The 24,354-nt window shown below is 44.0% G+C and overlaps 1 protein-coding gene across 3 annotated transcripts in view; it reads right to left on the bottom strand.

Annotated features, from left to right (window-relative positions):
• PPOX (protoporphyrinogen oxidase) overlaps positions 1 to 24,354 on the bottom strand; it is a 285,846-nt gene that overhangs the window by 4,726 nt on the left and 256,766 nt on the right. For all 3 annotated transcript variants that reach the window (XM_085638560.1, XM_085638562.1, XM_085638561.1), the window contains exons 11-12: positions 15,930 to 16,079; positions 12,624 to 12,666 (exon numbers count right to left, since the gene is read on the bottom strand). In XM_085638560.1, coding sequence (XP_085494686.1) covers positions 12,624 to 12,666; positions 15,930 to 16,079 — 193 coding nt within the window. The remainder of the gene's footprint in view (positions 1 to 12,623; positions 12,667 to 15,929; positions 16,080 to 24,354) is intronic.

Below are 24,354 nucleotides of genomic sequence, written 5' to 3'. Positions count from 1 at the left end.
AATTCAGAATGCATTGGAGATCAATGCGGCAGCATCGAGCGGTGCTGCATCAGTTTTCATCAGCCGCGATCCCTCGATTTGTCGATTCTTGAAGCGGCGACAGTCGCTGCGTCAGTTTTTTGCAGCGGCATGGCGATGCATGAAAATTCTTTTCGCACCATGGAGATGCGTCGGAAAAACAGCTGCAAGAAGAGCCATGTGTAGATTTTTGCAGTTTTTCAAGTTTCTTCTTTCTTCTAGCTCCCAAACAGCAGCAACAACCTCCAGAGGTGCACAACTGGCACAGGCACCTCTTGGCAGGTCAGAACTCACAGCAGCAGAGTTCAGGGGAGCTGGGGGTGATGTTTTGTGTCCCTCAAACTTTAGAACAGGAGGCCAGCACATACAGGCCCTTGGAGATCTCCTTCAAGCACGGGACACAGCACACAGCAAAGTCCTTCTTCTTTCATTAGCAGAAATAGCAACTGCAGGCCAACCCCACATAGCACACAGCAAAGGGGTAGTACTTCTCCTAAGTCTCTCCAGCTCTTCTCCTTGGCAAAGGGTCCTTTTGAATTTGCAGGGATGATCTAAAATTCTGGGGTCTGGTCCCCAATATTTATACAGCAAAATCCTTTGTTCTCTGGTGGCAGAAAAGCCCTGTGCTCAGTCAAAACCAGTTCTGTCCTCTCTGGTGCAGCTTCCTGGCAGCAGGTGGAGATAGCATTGTGGAAGGCAGACCAGGCCCATTCAGGTGAAAGGAAATCTCCTCCACCTACTCTAAATGCTGCCCAGGTCTACTCAGCCCCTGTCACTCCAAAGCCAGACAGTCAATACACATCCTAGCAGAGGCAGACTGGATGGCTAGGCAACAAAATACCTACTTCTAAAAGTGGTATTTTCAAACAAAGAATGTAAAAATCACCCTTACTAAAAGATGCAATTTAAGATTCTGAGTTCAGCCATACTAAACTTTATTTTCTTACCTTGTTCCCAGGGGTAGTTATGTTTATAAGATGTTATAAGCAAACTCCCCCTATATCCTATGGGAACAGGTAGCCTTGCAATAGTGAAAAACTAAATTGGCAGTATTTCACTATCAGGACATGCCACATGCAACAGGGCATGTCCTACCTTTCACATACACTGCACCCTGCCTACTAGGGTACTTTGGGCCTACCTAAGGGGTGACTAACATGTAAGAAAAAGGAAGGTTAGGGCCTGGCAAGTGGGTGCACTAGTCAGGTTGACATGACAGTTTAAAACTGCGCACAGACACTGCGGTGGCAGGTCTGAGATACCTTTTTAGGGCTACTGATGTGGGTGCCACAATCAGTGCTGCAGGCCCACTAGTAGCATTTGACTTACATGCCCTGGGACACACAGTGCACATTACTAGGGGCTTACCAGAGAATCAAATATGCCAATCAGGGAGAACCAATCAAAATAACAATTTACATAGGAGCACTTGCACTTTGACACTGATAAGCAGTGGCAAAGTGCCCAAAGCATCTACGCCAGCAAAAACGAAATCCAGTACAGCATCAAAAAATACAGGAGGTAGAGGCAAAAAGTCAGGGGAAACCATGCCAAGGATGCCAGGTCTAACAATAACCCAGCGTGAGATGGTCCTCTTTTGAACAGCACGCCCCTTCTTTGCTCCCACGTACCTTATAAAGAGTTGGTCATCCACCTGGAACCCTTTGCTGCGATCAAGGTAGAAGGATAATGCTCTTTTTAGGTCCACATGGTGGAGATGCTCCTACTCTTTAGAAGGGTGCGGAGGTGCATAGAAAGTGGGCAGAGTAACAGACTGTCCCAGATTGAACACCGTTACAACCTTGGACAGAAAAGATGCCCCAGTTCGGAGTCCCACTTTGTCCAGAAAGATGGGTCAGGTAAGGAGGCTATGATGACAGTGCCTGCAGTTCGCTCACCCTCCTGACAGAGGTAATTGCCACCAAAAGAGCTGTTTTGATAGTAAGCAACTGTAGAGGTCAGTTGTGCAGCAGCTCAAACGGTGCGCACATTAAGAAAGAAAGACCCAAATTATGGTCCCACAGTGGCATAATAAAAGGAGAAAGGGGAAACAAGTGGGTTAACCCCTGCAGACATCTCTGCACCAGAGAGGATTTAATTAGTGAAGGACTGATCTGGCAGCCCAAAAAAGCTGAGAGGGCAAAAAAGTAGCCCTTCAGAGTGCTCAGAGCAGAGCCCTGCTGGGCCAAGGAAACACGAACAGGAGAACATCTGACAGAGAGGCGATAAGGGGTCAATAGACATTTCAGTACAATATTTACAAAATGTGTTCCACTGGCGTATACCAATTTCGTGGAGGGACGCCTGGCTGCCAGAAAAACTTTGCAAACTTTAGGAAGAAGGTCAAAAGTTGTCAGCTGTCGCTGCTCCATCTCCACTCAAGAAGGTGTAGAGCTGACAAGTTTGGGTGGAGGACCTTCCCCTGCTACTGCGACAGAAGATCCTCCCGAAGGGGGGCAGCCTGATCGGAGAATCAATGCTCATTGCCAGAAGCTCAGGATACCAGACTCTCCGTGCCCAGTCTGAAGCCACATCAGGACTTAAGTGATAATGGTAACGAGAAGGGAAACCTCACGGGTAATTACTTCCCTTCTCTGTAGCAGCAACAGCTGCCAAGATGTCATCATCAATCTTACTTTTGGATCTTGTAACTGCTGCTACTAAGTAAGTTGCCACTGCTGTTTTAGCTGCCTCGTCAGCTAAGCTGTTATCGACAGCATGGACACCAACTCGTTGGTGACCAAGAGTGTGAATAACATTCACGAGCGGCAGGCGTTCTTTAAGTTCTGCCACTCGAACCCAAAGCATTTTATGCTTAATTGTGCTACCTTTGGAATCACGATATTCATTCTGAGACCAAAAATGTAAATTGTCGTTGTAGGACTGAACACAATAAAACAAGTCACTTGCTATAAGAGTAGTGACCCGAGGATCAGCAAACTCCAGTGCAAGCACCAGAGCACGAAGCTCTGCCAACTGTGCGGTACAATCACCCAATGACTGCGTATGCACGACATCAGATTGGAAGTCACCATTTACGAATGTACCCACCACAATTGCGCAGGCTGCTGAATAGGCATGCTTCGATCCAATCGCAGGTTGCGCCGAACCGTCAGTGTAAATGACACAATGGTAATCTTCGAGCAGGCGCAAAGACAGAGGAGCCGGATGAACGAATTCATACTGCAAGTACTCCTGAGTCTGTAATGAGGCATCAAAGATATATGTTACATCGGGCGATGTCAAGGAAGTGGCCCATTGTATCCACCGTGGATGCAAAGCTTTAGAATTAGGTACACTGGCTTTTGTCACCGCCTCAAGGGCAGGATGTGGTGTGACAACCAACATGCGTTTTCCTTGCGACAGCGCTCGTTCTTACAGAACCGCCAACTGCACCGCAGTTAAAACTTTTTCAACCGTGGAAAAGCGCAGTTCAGCCGAAGTGTACAGGTGTGATTTGTAGGCAATGGGGACGGTGTCGCCCTCACTGAACATTAAGTACGTGAAACCCACCGCGCCTGGCACAATTCTAATAACCAGGTTAGTGCGGTTATCACGCGTCAGTAAGTATTTTGAAGCAAGAAGGTCAGCTTGCAAAGATTGCAAAATAGCCGAATGCTCTAGCTGCCAGCATGATTTGGAAAAAGTAGGTTGTACCAAGGCATAAAGCGGCTTGATACGCTGTGCATAATCAGGAATATACGTTCGACCGAAATTCAGAAAACCCAGCAAAGACTGTAATTTTTTCAGTGATGTCGGAGCACGCAGGGATGCACACTTCTCCAGAAAGTGAGGAGCCAGTCCTCTACCTTCATTGTTGAGCTCATAGCCCAAGAACAACACTGTATACTCTGCAATCTGAGACTTCGCAAAGTTGAATTTGTAACCGAAGTCTGCGAACATCACAATAATGCGATCAACGCGACACAGATGCGGCCACAACTCGTCGTCTGTGAGATAGATATCATCAACATACGAGTACGCATCCGGGTCTATGCTCTCTAAAAGAGAGACTACACGTGCGGCAAAGACACCTGGACTGTTTTTGTAGCCCATGGCTAGTCTTGTAAACTGTTTTTGTTTGCCGCCTGAAGTAAACGCTGGAAATGTCAAGTGTGATTTTAAACTGTTTTCTCACGAGACTATCGACGAGAGCCGAACTGTGAGTATTCTGTACCGCGCACGTCCGGCAATGAGAGTTCAAATGCCGGTAATCCAAAACTAGGCGGTACGACCCGTCAGGCTTCGTCACAGTGAATAAAGGATAATTCATTGGGGACACACATGTTTCAATAACTCCTTGATATTCCAATTGTTCAAGGATTGCTGCGACGTGAGATCTCGCTTTACGACGCATGGGATATTGGGGTTGTGGCTGGGGCATGGAATGCAATGGAATCTCATGGCTGGGGGACAATTTATCCCAGCCTACCTGAGTACGATACAAAGCCGGCGCTAGCACCAGAGCCCACTCCTCAGCGAACTTTTTAGCGTGTTCCTTTGGCACCGTGTGCGCAAAGGACGGGAGGATTACCTCCTCCCCTCTAGGAGCATCTAAAATGAAAGCCGGGGGCCAGTCTGCCTCCGCTAGGAGAATGTCATAAGAAGAGGTCAGATTATCCCAAAAAATCCCTTGTATTGTACGTTGTATGACTCCTTCAATTAAGAGGACTATGTTATATAGTCTGTCAGGGGGAGCCACTCTAGTGTCAGCAGTTTCAACAGTAATGAACGTATCAGTTGCTGTCGCCTCCAGATATGGACTCAGTGCTTGTCGCACTACTGTAACTTCCGCCGCGCTGTCGAGCAGCGTTTGTGCCCATGTCAGGTTCCGAAGCTGCGTTCTCACCATCTGTGGCATACCTCGCTGTTAGCGCAGCAACTTTCTTCTTTTGAAACTGGGGTCGTTGACCTGCAAACGCGTCCTGTTTGCCTTTACCGTCAGTCTGATGGGGTTGCTCACGTCCTTGTTGGGCACCCCGACCCTTGCCACGGTCTCCGCCACCGGACTATTGAGCCGATATTTCCTGTGAAGAACGAGGAGAACGTTGTTCAGAAACCTGAAATCGATCAGGTGACTTAATAGTAGATCGATCGCGCAGATCATATGTGCGTTCACTACTTGACTGCACGGGAGAGGCAGGACGAGACCCCTGTTTCTGTTGCTGCTTTCCCTGTTTCTTGTTTTGCCAATTTTGTTTTGGAAAATTTGGGCGTTCGTCTTTACCAGACGAGCTCACCCTAGTTTGCTGTATCAAATCAGGAATTATTACTGTTGGTTTAACGCCTAAAGCGCTACGGCCAACCTGTTTATAGGCATTCGCAATGATTTTTGCGAATTCCTTTGGCTTGTCGTTTTCGTCCACTAGGGCTAATTTATTAGACACTTGGAATTGCATAGCATCTCCTTTGAGGTTGCCCATTATCATGGAAGCAACCACATCGAACACCCCGACAAGCTGCATTCCCAATTCTACGGCTGCCTCCGCACCGTGATTCTCCTGAACACGTTTAATAACGGAGGGAAGCACAGACATAGACGGAGTGCCGAAGCACTTCGAGTATGTCGCAGCAAAGACCTTGCCCCAGTTGGCACAATCGGCCATATCTGGGACCAAGTCCTTTGGCAAACTAATGGTGAGTATCCTGTGTTTCTCCACAGAAGTAGTATTCGGAAAAACCGCTTCCAGTTGGTCAAATTTCTCAGCAAGCCAATAAGGCAATTCATCTTTTTTGGGGGCGCTTGCCCATAACCGAATTAACTACAACAGGACTAATAACTAGGCCTGGGCTAAATTTCCGTTCCGCTTGCGGAAATTGTGATAATTTGACATTTTCGCGCACCGCGGAGAGCGCGAAAATGTCAAAATTTCCGCATTCCGCAGCTTAGCGATAATTTGTTTCTTGCTCGCGCTGTAAAATAATACATTCTCGCACGCGCGCGATCGCTTTACCTGAATCCCCGCTTTCGTCGACAAGTTTTCCCGATCCGGTCGCGTTCTCCACGAGATGTTGGATTGTTGGTAGCCATTTGCGCTGTCTCACGACAGTTCGCGCCTGCAGCAATGTCATTCGTCGTGCGATCACGTCTTTCTTCTCGCGATCATGCACCGCGAGAAGAGTGAAAACAAGATGGCCGCGCCCGCGAGCAACCGCATGGGTAAGTTGGCGAGCCGCGACCACGCAGAAAATACCCCGAACAGGCAGGAAAAAAACTTCTGCATCTTCGCGATATTTCCGGTTGTGTGCGGAGATTTTGAACATTTTCGCGATAATTTGCGAAAGTCACTTTCGCAAATTCCGCCCACCCCTACTAATAACCACCGCATGGTGGTCTGTTGGTTGTCCCGCGGCAGCAGGTGCCCCCACCTGCACGTTGCGCGACAGTGACACGTACTGCACCAAAGCCCTATGCACTGTAATAAGAGCTGTGTGAAGTACACGCAACTCAGCCACTGCCACCTGTAGATAGCGGGGATGAGGCGTAAATCCAGCTAGCACCGGCCATGTGGCCCCTGCTATGGACAAAGGGCCCATTCTAGCTGGTGTAACCGCATGGGGAAGGGCGCCATTAAACCAAATACTATGCTGCCAGGCAGAAATAGGAATTTCTTGTGTCCTATATGGCGTATAGTTGGCAGGTAGCTGCGTGGCAGTATAGGAGTGAAACGTATCATCGTCTTCACTCACCGCCGGCAAAGTAACCCAAGAGTAAAACAACTCATAAGGAAACGACGCATCGGCACTTACCACAAAAATCACAGCCATACCATCGTCCGGCACCCCATACTGCGTCAAGTGACGTCGCAGAGGTGCACGGCTATGTGCCGGAATATCGACCGCCATTAGGACCCAGACCGAAAATCTACAACGAGTTTTATCAGTAGCACAAGGGTTCAGAAACCTTTTTAATGATCAAGCTTGAATGAACCTATCAGGTTAGTAATAGGTAGGTCAAAATCCGTCACTCCCGTTGTCCGGAAACAAGAGTGAGGGTGTCGTGGACTAATATAAGCACTACTAAGGCATTTCAAATCAATAAACCAAACGTTAGGTGCGCCATGTTGCAGGGATTCTGCTCATACACAGAACTATGCGCAGGAAACCAGGACCTCAGTGAATTGTGGTGTACCAGAAACTCACCTCAGAACCCAGAACCCCTATCCGGCCAGCATCAGTGTCCCATTCGTTATCCGTATCATCACGGAGGTCCCAATGAATAGACAACCCAGAACAAGCGACTTAGAGTACTCTCAGGAATGGTGGGAATTAGAAATACCTGTTCGTAATTATTCTCATATCAGTCCACAACAAGAGTAAACAAAGACACGGTTAAGTATAAAGAGTTTATTTTATAAACCTCGTGTCCTAAGATGCAGTACTTTGGCTAACACAAGCAGACAAATGATTAAAATCAAAACCATCAGCATTGTTACAATACCATAGAAAATAAAGGGGGAAATCATATTATAAATGACAGTGGGTTACAACCACCTTCCCTTCACTAACCAGCTAATAATATTAGACTAATAGAAGGTCTCTAGGCTTGAATGGGGAACCCCATACCATAAGGATCAGCTTGGACGGATCACATCACAGGATCAGGTGTCTGCTCCTAGGATAGCTCTTCTTCAGAATGTGTGTTAAAACATGCAACCTGCAATATTAAAAGCACTCAACTTTCAGGCATTTGCAGCTGTGTGCGTGTTATGGCTAAATAGTGGGCCGATCAACCTGAACTCAAAAACATGCATTGTCTAGCGACCCAGACTGTTTCTTTACACAATGTTCAGACCAAGGTCGCAGCTCACGGCTAGGGATGTGAACAACAGACAGTTCTCATGTGAAGAAAAGGCGAGCAAGCATTTCTCAAATAATAACATGTAACTGCAGAGTCATGTGCAAAAGTGGCAAAAAGTGGCAAGATGGCTTTCCAGCATCTAACGCGGTTTTGCTAACTTAGCAATGTGTGTATGTAAATTGCAGCCCCCACTACAGAAGAAGAAAATCTGTCAAGGCCTTATTGAAAGGCAGCAATGGTTCTGAGGTGTAGTCACCAGGCTGCAGGACCTCTGTCAAGACGTTAGTCTTGACTGCCACCGTAGGGAGATGCAGGTCCAAGACCTTCGCAGCCCTAGCATCACCATAGCAAATGATACCCCTCTCCTGTAGCCAGGTTATGGGGAGGCAGCATGACAGATTCTGGGGAGGTGTCCAGGTCACTGGCATCACCCAGTTCCTCATACAAGTCCATGTCTTGAGGTTGTGGGATTTCTAAGGGATCCTGCTCCTCCCCCCCAATCCTCCTCATCCATTCCTAATCCTTCAGAATAGGACAGGTTTAATGGCATTAGCTGACCAGCTTCGTGTCATCCCGAATGAGGATTGGGGACATGCCACAGGTGGGCGCCGGGGAAGGTCACTGTGGAGGTGAGACCGGCATCTGTTCAGTAGGAGGCCGTGGTGTGGGAGTCAAAGGTGGGGAACCCATGGGAACTCCTTCATCCGAGCCAGGTCACGCCAGCAGGGTCGGGCCGCCCAAACATGGCGCACATGGCTTCATAGAACTCTAGGTTGGGTGGGGGTTGCTCCCAGCTCTGGAAAGGGGGGGAAAGGTGAAGCCGACAATGGCACCCGCCATGCGTTGCTGGGCATCGAACACCAAGGTTCCTCCATCTCATCACACGATGGACGAGGCGAAGTCGAAGGCTTTGACTTTTTTTGCTTCTTGTGAAGCCTCTTACCTGACCACGATGATTTGAAAGATGAGGACTTCGAAACTCCGGAGCAGTGCTTGGACCTTCCTCTAGACTAAGATCAATGGGGCGACATTGAGGCACCAGGCTGTTAGTAGCTTTAGGGACCGCTTCCTCAAAGCTTTCGGCACCATGGCCCTACAATCAGGGCACGACTTTGTGTCCAGGCACCAGAGACATACCAAGTGAGGGTCCGTGACCGACATGGCGCGGTGACAGGCGCCTCACAGCTTGAACTTTGGTGTGCTAGGGATGTTACTAGACATCCCTAGCACACCAAAAGAAGTCGACAAAAAGTAAAAAAAAGTCTGTCCAAAAATTACAGGGGTAGGCTCTCTTCGACAGCTCTGTGTTAGCTGGTGCAGAAAGAAAAGAACAGACGTCAAAGCACCGGAGTGGCGGTTATATTGACAATGCAGACGTCACGATGAACGCGTCGCTGACGTCACACTGAGTCGACAGACTCCATCTACCGGTGCGCCGGGGTACTGCTAAGAAAAATCTTCCGGATCCAGCCTGACATCTGGAAGTTTAAAGGTAAGGAATCTGCGGCTAGATGTCTCTATCAGATAAATGAGAACAAACTGAATGTTTGTAGGCATTTATATTTCACAGTGTAATCTATATGATTTACTATTATCCTAGAGGATCCATCCTGTGCATTTTCTGTCAATTTTATTTTCTACTGCAGCTCAGCTTAAGCAGCGCCTTTCACATTTGAAACACATCTACAAACTGTTATGTTTATGCCAAGAGAGGCACAGTAAATCCCTTCACATCTCTAATCGGTCCACTTTCTGCCCTGTTCCTTATACTTCTGGCATTTCAAACGTTTTTCATGCTGTTTAAATTGCGTGCTCCCTTTTGTCACAGGGAATTTGCTGGACTGATCAATGTCTCACCTGCCCTGGTTTATGGACTGTGCTGAGTGAGTTAGAAGTTATTTAAGGTGTTACCTCACCAAGAAGCCATGGTAGCTTGAGGCAACCAGCCATCGCATGGCAGTTCTTTTAACAGACTGCTTATTGTAATTTCAGGAATACCAGCTACCAAAAGAGTAAATGTCTGGGCACTGTCAATTTAAAGCCATCAATCATCTGTCTTCATGAGACCTGGTCTTTATTTAAATTTAATATGGTCTCCTATTACGTAACATATGTCCCGATGCAAAAGGCACAGAAATAACAAGCTAAAGGTGGCCCAAAATACTCCTTTGGAGAAGCATAAGATGCCCCATATTTTGTACAAGCGCGAAATGTATACACGGGGTGCAACAGTCCCTACACCAAAGCAGACTGAGATATTCCTAAAATATTCTAGATCCTCTGCAGCAGTGGGCCCTGACAGAATACCAATAAAAAGCCCAGAAGGCAAACCCTGTAGCTTGGAGCAAATTTTTACCTCCTTTGTTTACTTACTGTTAAGGGGGCAAATTCCATATTCCTGGACTGGAAGCATAGTTGTTCCCCTTCATAAAATGGGTTCGCCAAATTGCTTTACTTGATGCTGTGGAGAAGATCTTTGCAACAAGTACCTTAGGTAACCTAGTGGAGTGGGCATATTCGAGATCGGTAATTTCCCAAGTTCAAGCAGGGTTCAGATCCAAGTACTCAGTACCGACAACATAGCGTTAGTCCATACGTTGGATAAATATGTTGTGCTCAGATCGCAAGTAGATACATATGTTGTGCTCAGATCGCAAGGCTTATACTGCACTTTTGTTGACTTTGACTGTGTTCAATAGGATGGACAGACTACCCTTTGGAAGAATTTGGTTAGGCTTGAGATACCAACTAATTTACTGAGATTGATTATTGCATTACACTCGTCCACCTGGTGTAAAGTCCTGATTGATAGCACAAAGGGATTATCTCCAAAGATTCCCATAGAATAAGGCCTAAAATAGTGCTGTATTTTAGCTCCTCTTTTGTTTTCTATTTATCTTCAAGATTTGCCTGATCAATGTAAGAATGTTAAGAACTTCCCTCCTAAAATAGGTTCACAAAATGTATATTTTTTAATGCATGTGGACGACGTTGTCATTTTTGACCTTATCACATTGGTCTTCAACGAAATTTGAATGCTCTATTTTCATATGCAGAGGACACATATTGGAAACTAAATATCTCAAAGACAAAAGTGATGCCTTTTAGAGAAAAGAAGCAGTACTGTACTTATAACTGGAATCTGGGTAGATGCAAAGTGGACATAGTAAAAACGTAATCTATTTAGGAAGGGTGTTTACATAGACATTAGAAAGTAACTCTTATCTGATACTTATAGGAAATAAGGCATTAGCTCATACTTACAAAGTTTTATAATTCATGTGGAATGCGTCACTTCAGATTTTTAATGGAGATATATATATAAAACATAGTAAAAATTCCTCCAATTCTATTGTATGCCCTAGAATATATTCCCTAATTTAAATGGTTTTCTACAAACATATGTGAAGGGAAGATTATTCATAAAAACAATTCTCTCAGTCAAGCTACTCCTGTACAAGCTCTATGACTGGAATTTGTTTTCACTAGTGCATATTCTTTATCTAAGACTAATGAGCTTAGATGGGCTTACAACCTATTACACACTTCTGAAGGCACATTAAAAGAATTGATAATGTGAGAAACATTTACAAACGTGGACTTCTACTCAACTTAAGTTGTTTTTAAAGAACACAGCCTCCAGAATAAGTTACACAAATGATATTGCTCACTGCTCTACCTTAAAAATATATAAACCTTACTTTGATACATACTCAAAGATTTAATCTTCTTCTTAGACCACAAGGTCAGATGAACAATACTTATGTCAAGATTGGGTGCATTAGCCTAGAACGATTGGAAAAAGGCACTGGTCTGGTACTGTTAATTTGACAGGAATGTGCGATCTTTATGATGGCAAGGTCAAAGATTTTAGACACATACTTTTTGTATTTCCAAATATGACCATTGTCGATGCTAGAAAGCATTTTGTAAAAGCATTGTTTTGTTAATGTAAAGTAACTAAAACTGATAAATTGAATGGTGTGGTAAAAGCTCCTCCAAATGTGTTAGTTTAATACAATATTTTTATATTTTCTAAGTCTTTTTTACACTTGTTACAATTGTTAAAATGTATACAATTTTAGGTAGTGTTGATCTCAGTTGAGATCTAAACCAGTAACATTCTGACTTTTGAATTAACCTGAGCACCGTGCCCCTCAACTGGTAGTCTGGAACTGAGATCCTGCATACAGTATTGAAGTATGTCCAACTTCATTGAAACTACTGCACAGTGAACAGGTCCTACACTCCCACCAAAATAAAAAAAGACAGAGAAAAATCATAGTGACTGGACAGGAAAGAACAGACTGATTTTTAGTCACTCCTCCCTGTACACTAGACCTGCAATCAAACATCATGCATGCAATCTACAACAGATACTGATCTCTATGTTGCTGTACAGGTACACCACTGAGTAACTGGTATTTAAAACAACCACAGCCAACATTGTATTACTCCAATATTTAGAAGCACAGTCTAGCTCATCACTGGTGAAAATATAGATTATCACTGTGTGCATACACATGCAACTTCCTTTTTAATTTGCAATTTCTTCATTCCAGTTGGCTGTCCCTTACAGTGGATATATAGATAGATAACACTGTGTTGTGAAGAGAAATCGATGTGTACTACTATATTGCCACCTTCATATTTGCAGGATTGTATAAAATCTATAAAAATTGTAGAACTTAAGAGTCACACGAACCAATGATAAACGTGCTCTCATCCTCGATTGCTCAGCTTGGAGGAAAAATAAAACGAGGAAAACTACTACAAAACAACGATATTTAAAACTCAGAGTTACCAGTTCGTTTCCAGTGTCCCAGGGTATACTGTGGGATGCAATCCTAAATTTAAAAAGCAAAATGCATAAATTATTCAAAATGCCTTATTTTATCATACTTAGTTTTTCTTCATATTAGAAACATTGAATCAGTTTGCAAAAACAGCAGTTCAGAGATTTTAAAGTACAAAATAGCATCAAATCGTAAATATTTAGGTGCCAACAATGGAAACAATTCAGCACACGTAACATGTAGTTAGGTGAGCAACAACATGTTTTTTGAAAGATTCCTGCTCCTAATACACAGAATCCAGATGGGGGAGGGGTGATTTTATGTTCGGAAAGTGTGCTTACAAATGCATCAAACCCCCATATTAGCCGAAATGCCCAAATTACAAGTTTAGGATCGAGAGCAGGTTTGTAGACCTTTTTAACTGGGTCACTCTGGAAGAGTAGATGAGTAAATACGAGCAGGTATTTTTCCACTCTGGAAAAGCATGCAAATTTGCTCTTGTCAAATGCATGAGAGCGGTTCCATGGTGGGAATGATGAGGAGTAATCCACATATTAATTGAGGTGCCGGGAAATGGTTCTTGTTAGAAATAAGGTTTCTGGTTGGCTAAGGTATGCACTTAAGCCAGACATAACCCACCACTCTAGTCAGGGTAAGGGAGTTACACACCCAAGATAACTCCAGCTCACCCCCTTGGTAGCTTGGCCAGAACAGTCAGGCTTATCCGAGAGACAATGTGTAAAGGGTTTGAGCAACACAGTCACACCAGTGACACAAATACACCACATAAGAGACTCCATACAATGTTATATAAAAATATAAAATATTTTATACAGAAACATTGACCAAAACATCATAAACCAGTAATCACTTTGCCAACTAGGCAATTGTCAAAAACATCACAATGTGTGCAATCAAAGAACAACTGTATTCTGTAAAACATCATAAAACCCCATTACTGTGCCTACTACGCAGGTACATTATCCAGTATTCGTTCTCCTAAACAAAGCATGGCAAAACGGCATACATCCCTATATGAGGGCATGAAATGAAGCAGTTTGGGCTATATCACATCAATTGAAAAGAAAAAATCACTCTATACAGTATTTTTGTCTGTGTTACAATCCAAACAGGACAGAACTGTTAACACTCCCATGTGTACCCTTGGAGATCGGTTAGTTTTTCCACAGATCACTTAAAATGCATGTAAGGCACATACAGACTTTTCAAGACATACCATTTCAAATAAGTATCACAGGAAGGCCTAAATTAAGCCTTGGACATAGATGCACATTTATTAGGATCCTAACGGTAACTTCTGTGAAACCCCAAACCAACCACATTTAACAGTTTCAAATGAGAAAAATGGTAGGTGTGGCAAGATTTTGTCCGGGCACGGTCTCACTGACCCATGGAGACCAGTGTTACCACAATCATGAACCTCTCGAGGGGAAACCATCCGATACAGCACTCCGGCAAGTCATAACGTATACAGGGCTGCCAAGGAATGCCCCAAAATGCACGACAAGTGACCCTAGAAAACGCCACAAAACGGGTGAGGGTACACACTGCAAAATCCTGTGTGAAGGCCTTGTGCGGTCCTTCCGCAGTCAGAGCGCTCAACACTAGGCTGTCGTCAGGCCATACCTTTCGATTCTCTGCCTTTCACTCTTAGATGCTGGGACGTTGGGAAAACACAATGTCCCTGGGGGGGTCATAGTCTTCCTGTTGCTGTGCCCGCTTTCCTTTAAGAGTGGTGTGGTGGCCTCCTCGGGCATCTGGGGTTGCTGGGAAACGCATCCTTGCGCGCTGACTTGACGGTGCAGGCAGTCACTGCAGGCTTTGGCCTGGAATGCAGGAATTCAGGACAGGAACGCACCCACAATTTGGACTCCAGCAGAGCAAATCGCTCTTCCTGTGTTGCTCTGCACAATGGGGAAAAAGCTCACCCCACACTGGCTTTAAAAAACAAAGTAGGCATACGCAATCCCCGCTCTTCCGAAAGCGCTCAACAGGAGCTGAGCCATAACCACGAGGGGCAAGGAACAGCACTCACTATGCGCTGGGTCCGCGGAATCCAAAGGGGGCCATTCTGAGGGTCCCACATATCATGGATAGTGCAGGAGAACTTCCGAGCCCCTGATAGGAATACGGGGAGGCAAGCCCACACGCCCGTGGAGAGCACTGGGGCAAAAGGCAGAAAAACAGGGAAAAGGCAGCAGGCAAGAACATAGGGCAGTGCAAAGTGGTAGTCCCTCCTGCAGCCCCACAATCAGCAGGCAACAGGCCAACATAACAAATCAAGTATTCCAAATGGCAGTCCCTCCTGGCAGCACAGCAGTCCCTGGCAATGTGCAGCATGTAGAGCCAGCAGCATTTGGTTACCGGTCCTAACACTGTGTCTAAAAACATGGGGTCAGAGCCCCTGAGCTTATACTAAAAATGTCTTTGATGTGCAGGTAACTTCAAAACAAACTTATAAGTAGTGCACAACACCCCCTTTCAACCCAGCCCTGGCTCCAGATGTACAGTAGGGAATAAGCTAGCCAAATGTAAGTGCACCCTGCCTCCCTCTCTCCCAGCACAGGAAGACCATTCAAAATGCAGATGTAACCATGTTATCCCCCCGCCCTCCCTGTGTGATGGCTGTAAGGAATGTATGCAGAAAGCCTAGCTGTCACTCTACCCTAGACATGGGCAAATACTGGAAATATTATACAGTTGGAAGGCGATATTATGCAGATGGAAATACACATTTATAATTAGGATAATTTACATGGGATTCGAATGACAGCTTACGCCCTGCCAAGAAGACTAGAGCTGAAGCAGAGGTGAAATGGTCTGACCACTTAAACTGGTGGATTGTCTTAGTCTGGTTAGGACAGGTGGCACACTTCTTTCATATCACCATTTAATCAGAGGCTAATGACCTCCATCTCGTACTGCATTCCTACAGGCACTCAACCCTTATGTGACCTTTACTGTTGAGTTCATGCAAAAAGTAATTCATGAGCTTGGAGCTGAAAACACGACCACAGCTTCTGATAAACTGGGAAGGAATGTAAACACAGATGGCATACAACCCAGGTAAGAAGAGAATGAGATGAAATTACACTAATGATTTTAGTGACCTATAGCTATGAGAAATGAGGGGATACAAAGCAGTGCTGTACCATGAATATCAATCACCTGGCCACAACATTCCATAAATAAACCTTGGTCAATGCATCAAAAGCTACCAACAAGTGGAGCAATATCAGGGCAACTGATTTCTACTGATTACCTTCAGCAGACAACATTTCAACCTACATTACCTTGTGCAACTTCACAATGGCTCGAGAAGGCTTTTCATGTGCACCCAAGTGGTTCTTCACAGCCTCGGTGGCTCTGAGCAAGAGTTGTTCATCAGACACTCGACTGGGGTCACCCACATCTTTTTCAAACCAAGCCCCACCTAGCATCACCTATAAAGTGGAAGCAAAACACAGTTTCAGGGGGGTCCTGTCCTCTATTTACATTATTGTATTTCAAGGTTCATTGCAATGTTTCCTCAAGTTAGAGTTGTCCTTTTTCCCTGCGGCATGTATGCATGTGGTATTTACATAGTGTGAACCTAGCCAAAAACATTAGACCACAATACATTTTGTTTGGCAAACTGTTCAATATTTTTTCAAAGGAGTTTCAAATTATTTGTAAAACAAAGTTGCTCCAGTTGGCATTAGTACAACTCAGTCTTTTATTTCAACCAGTGGCAATGGAAGCATGAAACATAGCGTGGCCCAAAGCTCGCTTACTCTTTTCATTTAATCACTCTAGAAACAAACACACTGTTTTAAGTGTTTACTGTGAATGTGGGCAATTCCACAACATGTTATCCCATTACTCTGATCTAAAATATTTATATATTTAAATATTCATATCTAGTGTTACTACTAACTGATAAGTACTTGCTGTCTAAAATCACTATCATTGAAGAAGTTGGGTTGGGGTGTGTTTTGATAGGCCTTTGTGTTTTACTGTTAACCAACATTAATTTAAAGTCTCCATTACAATTTGGGTGGTAAGTTTATAGGTCAATTGCGCTATCAGGCAGTTTGCATTAGTATTCAGTGCAACGCTATTTGTGTGCGGTGCAAAGAGGTAGGGAAGACCACCCATCCTCCTAATTTGAGATCAAAAGACTGCAACCAAAGTACATAATAGTCTCCTGCACACGCTTGTAGTGTAAAGTCAAGTGACAGAAAGATACAATGACAATCATCTTCTAAATCCTCTGTTTCTTTTAATATTTTTCTTTTTTTCTTGCATGAGGTTCTTTTACATTCCAATGGAACCTTTTAAACCTTAGGCGACACTTGTTACGTTAGGACATTATCCCGCAACTTCTTCAGGGCTAAAACTAATTGTGGAGGTCCTCTAGTTCGGTTGTACTTCCGACCTGAAAGTCATTCACAGAGTATCCTTGTATACAGGATTAATCGCTGTGCAACTTGCCTCATCACAGTAATTGCCTCCCCACAAAACATTATTTGTTAAGTTCAATTGTTGATTCCTCTTTGAATGAAATGAAATGAACTAGGTTATTTGTATGGGCGCACAGCTACTCAGGCTACAGTGCCCTGGCGCCTAGATATTGGGGAGGAAAAGAGTGAGAAGGACCCAGATTAATGCTTAAAAAAGCAAAGTTTTCAAATTTTGCCTAAAGGAAAGTAGGCCTGTATTAATCCTAAGGGCCACCGGAAGGCTGTTCCACAGTTTCGCGCCTAGGAAAGCAAAGGATCTGCCACCCGTCCGGGTCAGGCGAATCCTGGGCACGCAGGTCAAGATGGCATTGGAAGAGCGTAACGGTCTAGAGGTAGTGTAGTAGTTGACCTGTTCGATGAGGCAACCGGCTCCTACATTGTGGAACGCTTTAAAGAAGATGGTAAGAGCCTTAAAGTCTATCCGTTCTTTTACTCGAAGCCAATGTAGCGATGTAAGAATTGGAGTTATGTTAGATCTGGGTTTAGGTTTAAAAATGGCTCTAGCCACCGCGTTTTGGACCACCAGTAAGCCCTGGATCAGAGATTTAGGAAGACCCAGGTACAGGCAATTGACATGATCAAGCTTTGAAGTCACCATTGCCTGCACTACAATCTTTCTGCTTTCCCGCTGCAGAAGTGGCAAGAATTTTTTTAGCATTCGTAGGATTCCAAACATGCGCCAGTAAGATTTTGAATCTGAGGTCGCATGGAAAGGGTTTAATCTAACACGATTCCTAGGTTTTTGGCTTTCTCCTTTTCTACAGGTGGGGGTGGCAGATCCTCAGGCCACCAGGATCGCCACTCAGGGGTTTCCGGACTTCCAAAGAAAACCACTTCAATTTTGTCCAGATTGCACTTAAGCTGATTAATCATAAACCAGTTAAACACCTTCGTGAAACAAGCCCCGATCCTTGTCCCATCAAGGTCGGCGCCCTTATCACAGCAAAAAATCAGCTGAGTGTCGTAAGCGTAGGAGATAATTTTGTCCCCCTCTGCCTCTATCATGGATGCAAGGGGGAGGATAGGTAGATATTAAAGAGGGCGGGACTGAGATTGGAGCCCTGAGGGACACCCACTTCAGAGACTGGCATCGGTGATAAAAACGGAGGGAGCCAAATATCCTAAGACCTGTTTCCCAAAAAAGAGGACAACCAGGTCAGGGCGGTCCCACATAGGCCGATGTCTTCAAGCCTATTGAGGAGCCTATTATGTGGGACCGTATCAAAGGCCGCCGACAGATCGAGCAGTATCAGAACGGCCTTACCTCCCTGGTCCAGTTTGCATCTGATGTGCTCTGTCACTTCCTCTGTTTTATTTTCAACCCGAGAGTCACGCTGGAATGTTCCTTATAACCATATGTTATAATTGTTAGCGTAGTCCTTAGCTTCTCTTTGCACACACTAAGGAGCCGAATCCGATCTCGCTCGGAAGAGCTCCGAACGCGATCTGGCCAGAAAAAGTATGAGCCGTACGCATGTTTTCCGACCAACTCGTACAGCTGTACGAGCAAACAAGTACGATGCGAGAAACGCGAAATCGCCGACCGCATCGTTTCCAGGTCCAAACCGCTCCGCACGTCTCGTTCGTAAGCAAACCGTGCTGTGCAATGAAGGCGGTTTCCGACCGAGCCAGTACAATTCACGCATCGGACAGCCAGATCAAGTCGGAGCCTCCGACACGTAAACGAACTGGGAAGCAAGCTTCGGGGGTCTGCGCCGCACCACCCCCTTCACCTGTAGTCTCACGAGTCGATCACAGGAGGGGACCCAAGGGTCCCCCCTACACATGCATGTACGGTGCCGGTGGCACAGACGCGTCCCCACTACAGGGGGCGCCCTTGTGCGCAACGTACCTTTTTCGTCAAAGGGAGCCTATGTACGCATCGTACAACTGTCTCCAATTGACTTCAATGGGGCTCCGAGCGACCCGTGTCCGTCAGTGCTTGTTCGCATCGTACTCGGGCACTCAGAGCCCCGGAGCACGAGTCGATCGGAAAGCCCTCTGGATCCGAGTCGGACGGAGCCTTCTCCCAGGCGAGATCGGAATCGGCTCCTAAGTGGTGTGCTTCTTCAGCGTGCCCAATCCAACAGCAACTGTGCTCCCACACTCTGCGTGTATGCACTGCATACATGCGGAATGTGGGAACACTGTTGCTATTATGTACATTAATTTAAGTGCTAGCCTTAGGGAATCCTAACAAGAGTTTGCTTCTAAGGCACTGGGCCTCAAAATCTCAGTATGTTCACTTAACTTGTGTTTATTTTACTTATAAACATGCTTGGTCTGCTTGGACGAAATGTGACACAATAATCAGTTTTCATTGTGAACACACGTTGCTACATGTTTTTGGTTTGAAACAGCTGGGTGTATTACAGAACTACGCATTCTGTTGTAACCCATGCTGTTACAACACAGTCATTACAATGCGGTCCGTACAATGCAAATGCCATTACCAAGCATAACCTTTACCACGCATTTTTTTTTACAACAACTATGCATTTAACACCCATGCCTTAACAACACATTTTGTTGTAAAAGCATGAATGGTAAAGGCACATGAGTGGTAAAGGTTTCACCACTAAATATAAGTATTTTTCCAAGTAAGTATAAACACTTTCTATATATTTTACAACGTTTTATATTTTCCTGTAAAAATACTTACATTTGCATTGGAAAGGGATGCCTGCTAAAGGTTTAAGTAGTGTAAAAAATGTACAGCTAGGTACACTTTTTTTTAAAACAAATACATACATATATAAATGTTATCATCAGCATCATCATAATACTTTATTTGGGCTAATCATTAATTAATGCACATAAAATACACACAAGTATTTAATTATAATTCCGTAATACATCATTAAGTTAAATACAGATTGATTCAGGTACAGAATGCCTCCATGTAATGTTCCATTAAATAGGGCAAAGTTAGGAAATTGGATTTCAGCAAAAATATTTAAATTTGCGTTTGCACATCATCAAGTAAAGTGATTTGTTTTAATCCTGAAAAAATCTTTTGTTGCCACAGAATTACAAAAATGTGTATTCATAACTAGTGAAATATATTTGTAAAAGAAACTATCTAAATGAATATATAAATAAAATCATTGGCAACAATTAAATAAAGGCCATTTTGATTCTAGCGCATGTGTAGATCTGAGTGGGTTATGCGGTAATCCTGATACAAAAAGAGTCTATGCTGCTTATTCTAATGCCTTTCTTCAAGTAATCCAACTTCAGTGGAGATACTTGGATGCTGCGCATACGACTGTTTGTGACGTATCTGTGCAGAGTAGGAGTAAGACTACTTTGAGTTGGTGGCAACCTAGTTGTTTGCAGAGGGGAACAATGTTTTCCTATAACAGATATAGCCCAGACAGAAAAAGAAGAAATGTGCTACTGTTTCGTCTGATTTCTGGCAAACAGGGCACACAGTACTTCATGTCTTTGGTGGATTCCAGTTTGCTGTAAAACACATAATCGGTAAAATGACGGCGCAATATTTAAGAAAAAGTGCCCTTGCAGTCAATGGAGTAATAGGCTCCAAAAAAGATTCAAACAATCTAGAAGCTTTAAAATCTAAAAAATGAGAAGTAAGTGGCCCATAAGTACCCCTCTGGAGTTCACTGTCGTATACATAAGTCCAGTATGCACCTTTAAGTGTAGCTATGGCTAAGTGGGGCATGGCCCCATCTCCCTTAGGAATAAGTATCCTGGTGCAAACAAGCCAGTATATCCAAGATATTGTTTGGAACGCCATTATTCCTCAAACTATCCCATAGATGTACCATGGAAACTAGATCACATGCCGATTTTAAATTTGCAAAACCAAGATAAAGGTGTTTGTTCTGTAAAACGACGGTTTTCCAATATATTCAGAGAAAACTAGAAATCTGGTTGATCATGCTGACCCTTTTCTAAATCTAGCTTGCAGTGGCGAAAAGGCCTGGTGGTCATCTATCCAAGAATCTATTTTCCCTAGAATTTGTCTAGCCAAGACTTTCTGGCCCACTACTATTATGCTTATAGTATAGTGGGGAGTCCCTAAAACCCTTTTTATTAAATAGGCACAATTTGGGCTGCCTTACAACTGATGGGAATAGTCCCCCCTTTCAGAATATAATTTGCCAACTTATTGAAATAAAAGGCCCAAAGCTCAGCGTCAGCCAGGAATAGGTCGCCCGGGGCACAATCAGGTACGGCAGCCTTGCCAGAAGCAATAGTTTTAATGGCATCCAAAGTATCCTTTATTTCAAACATCAGAGGGACTTCAGGGAAATGATTAACATAATTTTGTTGCATAACATCAGTGACCAAAGAGCTTTCCTGTGCTCTACACAGCTCAGAGAAATGGGCAAGCCAGACCCCTTGTTGAATTGTGTCTGAAATTAAACTAGATGGACCTTTGTTACCATTTGCTACCAATTTCCAGAAGTGTCTCATATCTTTTGCCACAACTGCCTCATTTATATATTTTAGATATAGTCACACATACATAAGAAAGTCCATGTGTGTGCATATATATATATATATTTATATATATGTATTGTAACCTATTCCACAAATCTCTTGCCGAACACTTGAACGGATGCCTCCTTCGTGAGTTTGTGGTGCTCACATGTAAATCTTCCACCAACGCTCCCCAACAGAGCAAACAGGGCAGTCAATGGCTGTATCATGATAATGTATTATTGACGATGCGTTTTGGCATCCTGCCTTAATCATGTCAATTTCGGAACACTGGCAACTGGTCCCCATTTAAGTACAAGTTAATTTGTGCACATAGAAAGAGGACTTCCTTTCAAAGTGACAGTTTTTTTTATCGCCTTTGCAGGTTGTCGCCAAACATATGTGCCCTGGACAGTTTCCACCATCAGTTGGTATCTGACCCATTTGAGCGCTGGACTCATCCTGTAAAACAACCCACCAGGTATATCAGTCCTCTTTATGCGTTAACAATGTTCATTAATACGGCCTAGTTTTGCCGTAATTGCCATTTAGTTATGTTCCTGAAGGGACCTATCTCAGTGATGGGAATCAATCCATTTAGTAATGTCCCTTTAGCAAGGCAGGCTCCATAATACAAATGTAATTGCAGCAGTTCTGGCAGTTTGAAAAATCAAGTGCAGCAAATTGAAGGCATATTAATTAACATTGTTAACGCATAAAGAGGACTGATATACATGGTGTGTAGTTTCAACTCCCGCTGAAAGGTTTTAAAAAAATGCTTTTTTGGCCCCCAAGAGTCCTAGGGGGTCAGGGTGTTTCTATCCTGCCCCCTTTTCTTTAAAAAAATCTTTTTTTCTGTGACTCGGTTCACCCGAATCATAAGATGGCTGCCAACACTTCCTGGTTTGAAGTGTTGGCAGCCAATAAGATCTCAGCACGAGATCGGGAGGTTTTGCGGATCCACTCCGTCCCAATATATACAACTGGATTTTTTTTTTATTTCTCTGCAACTGCTCAAAGGATTTACACCAAATCACAAAAGTCACTTCCTTGGACCAACATCTACATTCCTACCAAATTTGCTGTAATTCTGTTCAGCTGTTCGGGCTGTAGCCATGTCTGAAGGTCCTATCTGAGTTAGCATGGGGAAAACATGCTTTTAAGCACCCCTGGTTCTTGGCCCCCGCTTGACGGATCACCTCGAAATTTTCAAGACAGCAGTTGAAGTGAGCGTCATATCAGTTTTGAACATTCCGTGAAGATTCGTCAAAGGGCACCAAAGTTATTGGCAAATGAAAAAACGCTCTTCCTATTGAAACTAGGTCCTAACTATAACTACATACTGGAGACCGCCAGAAGGTAATATGTATAGTAAATACACAAATATACATAAATCTAAACAAAATCCCACAACCCCTCAAGCCATACCCACACTAAACTCTACAATTACCCTTCATCCTAAAAACCCATACCACCCAAAACCCTAAAATTATTGTTGCTACCTGAAAATCCATACCCACCCTAAAATTACCCTTGCCACCAGAAACCCCATACCCACCCTAAAGCCTTACCCTGCCACCCAAAAACCCATACCCACCCTAAACCCTAAAAATACCCTTGACACAGAAAACCCATACCCACTCTAAACCTGAAAATTACCCCTGCCACCCAAAAACCCTCACCCACCCTAAATCCTAAAAGTATCCTTGCCACTCAAAAACCCATACCCACCCTAAAATTACCTTTGCCACCCAAAACCCACATACTCGCCCTAAACCCTAAAATTACCCTTGCCACCCTAAAATTATTGTTGCTACCTGAAAATCCATACCCACCCTAAAATGACCCTTGCCACCAGAAACCCCATACCCACGCTAAAGCCTTACCCTGCCACCCAAAAACCCATACCCACCCTAAACCCTAAAAATACCCTTGACACAGAAAACCCATACCCACTCTAAACCTGAAAATTACCCCTGCCACCCAAAAACCCTCACCCACCCTAAATCCTAAAAGTATCCTTGCCACTCAAAAACCCATACCCACCCTAAAATTACCTTTGCCACCCAAAACCCACATACTCGCCCTAAACCCTAAAATGACCCTTGCCACCTGAAAACCCATACTCATCCAAAACCCTAAAAATACCTTTGACACCTAAAAACCCATACCCACCCTAAAGCCTAAAATCACTCTCTAAAAAAACATTGCCCTAACATAAATATATTCACTGAAAAAACAAAGGTAACTGGGATATTATAGTCAGGCGCAGGTTTCACTTGTACAAAACCAGTGAAATTCAGCAGTTATAGTTAGCAGAGCTAACTATAACTCGCGCCCCCGCAATGCACTGTTTATGACCTCACATAAAAAATAACTCATGACATGGTCAGTGACATGACTGATGACATATCAAATGACACAACTGATGACATCATCCAGTGACTGTGTTTTAAAAAGGTTTATGAGTGTTAAATGTATATACCAAGGTGCACTGGTGAATCAGTGAGTGTATGAGTGCCTGTATGGATGATTCACTGTGTGCATGACTGACTGTATAAGTGAGTGATTAGTTGTCTTAGTGAATGTATTGGTGAATGACTGATTATGTGAATGTATCAGTCTGTCAGTTGGTGTCTAAGTAATTATATGGGTGTGTTAGTGGGTACTCAAGTGTCAGGGCACTGTGATTATTGTTGGAATACATAGGAGCAGAATGATGCTAATTCCCAATGCCAATCTCAAAACATCTCCACAAAAGCTCTTT

Source organism: Triturus cristatus, chromosome 12 (assembly GCF_964204655.1).
Source record: "Triturus cristatus chromosome 12, aTriCri1.1, whole genome shotgun sequence".
Lineage (NCBI taxonomy): Eukaryota > Metazoa > Chordata > Amphibia > Caudata > Salamandridae > Triturus > Triturus cristatus.
This window is presented reverse-complemented; position numbering and strand designations above follow the sequence as displayed.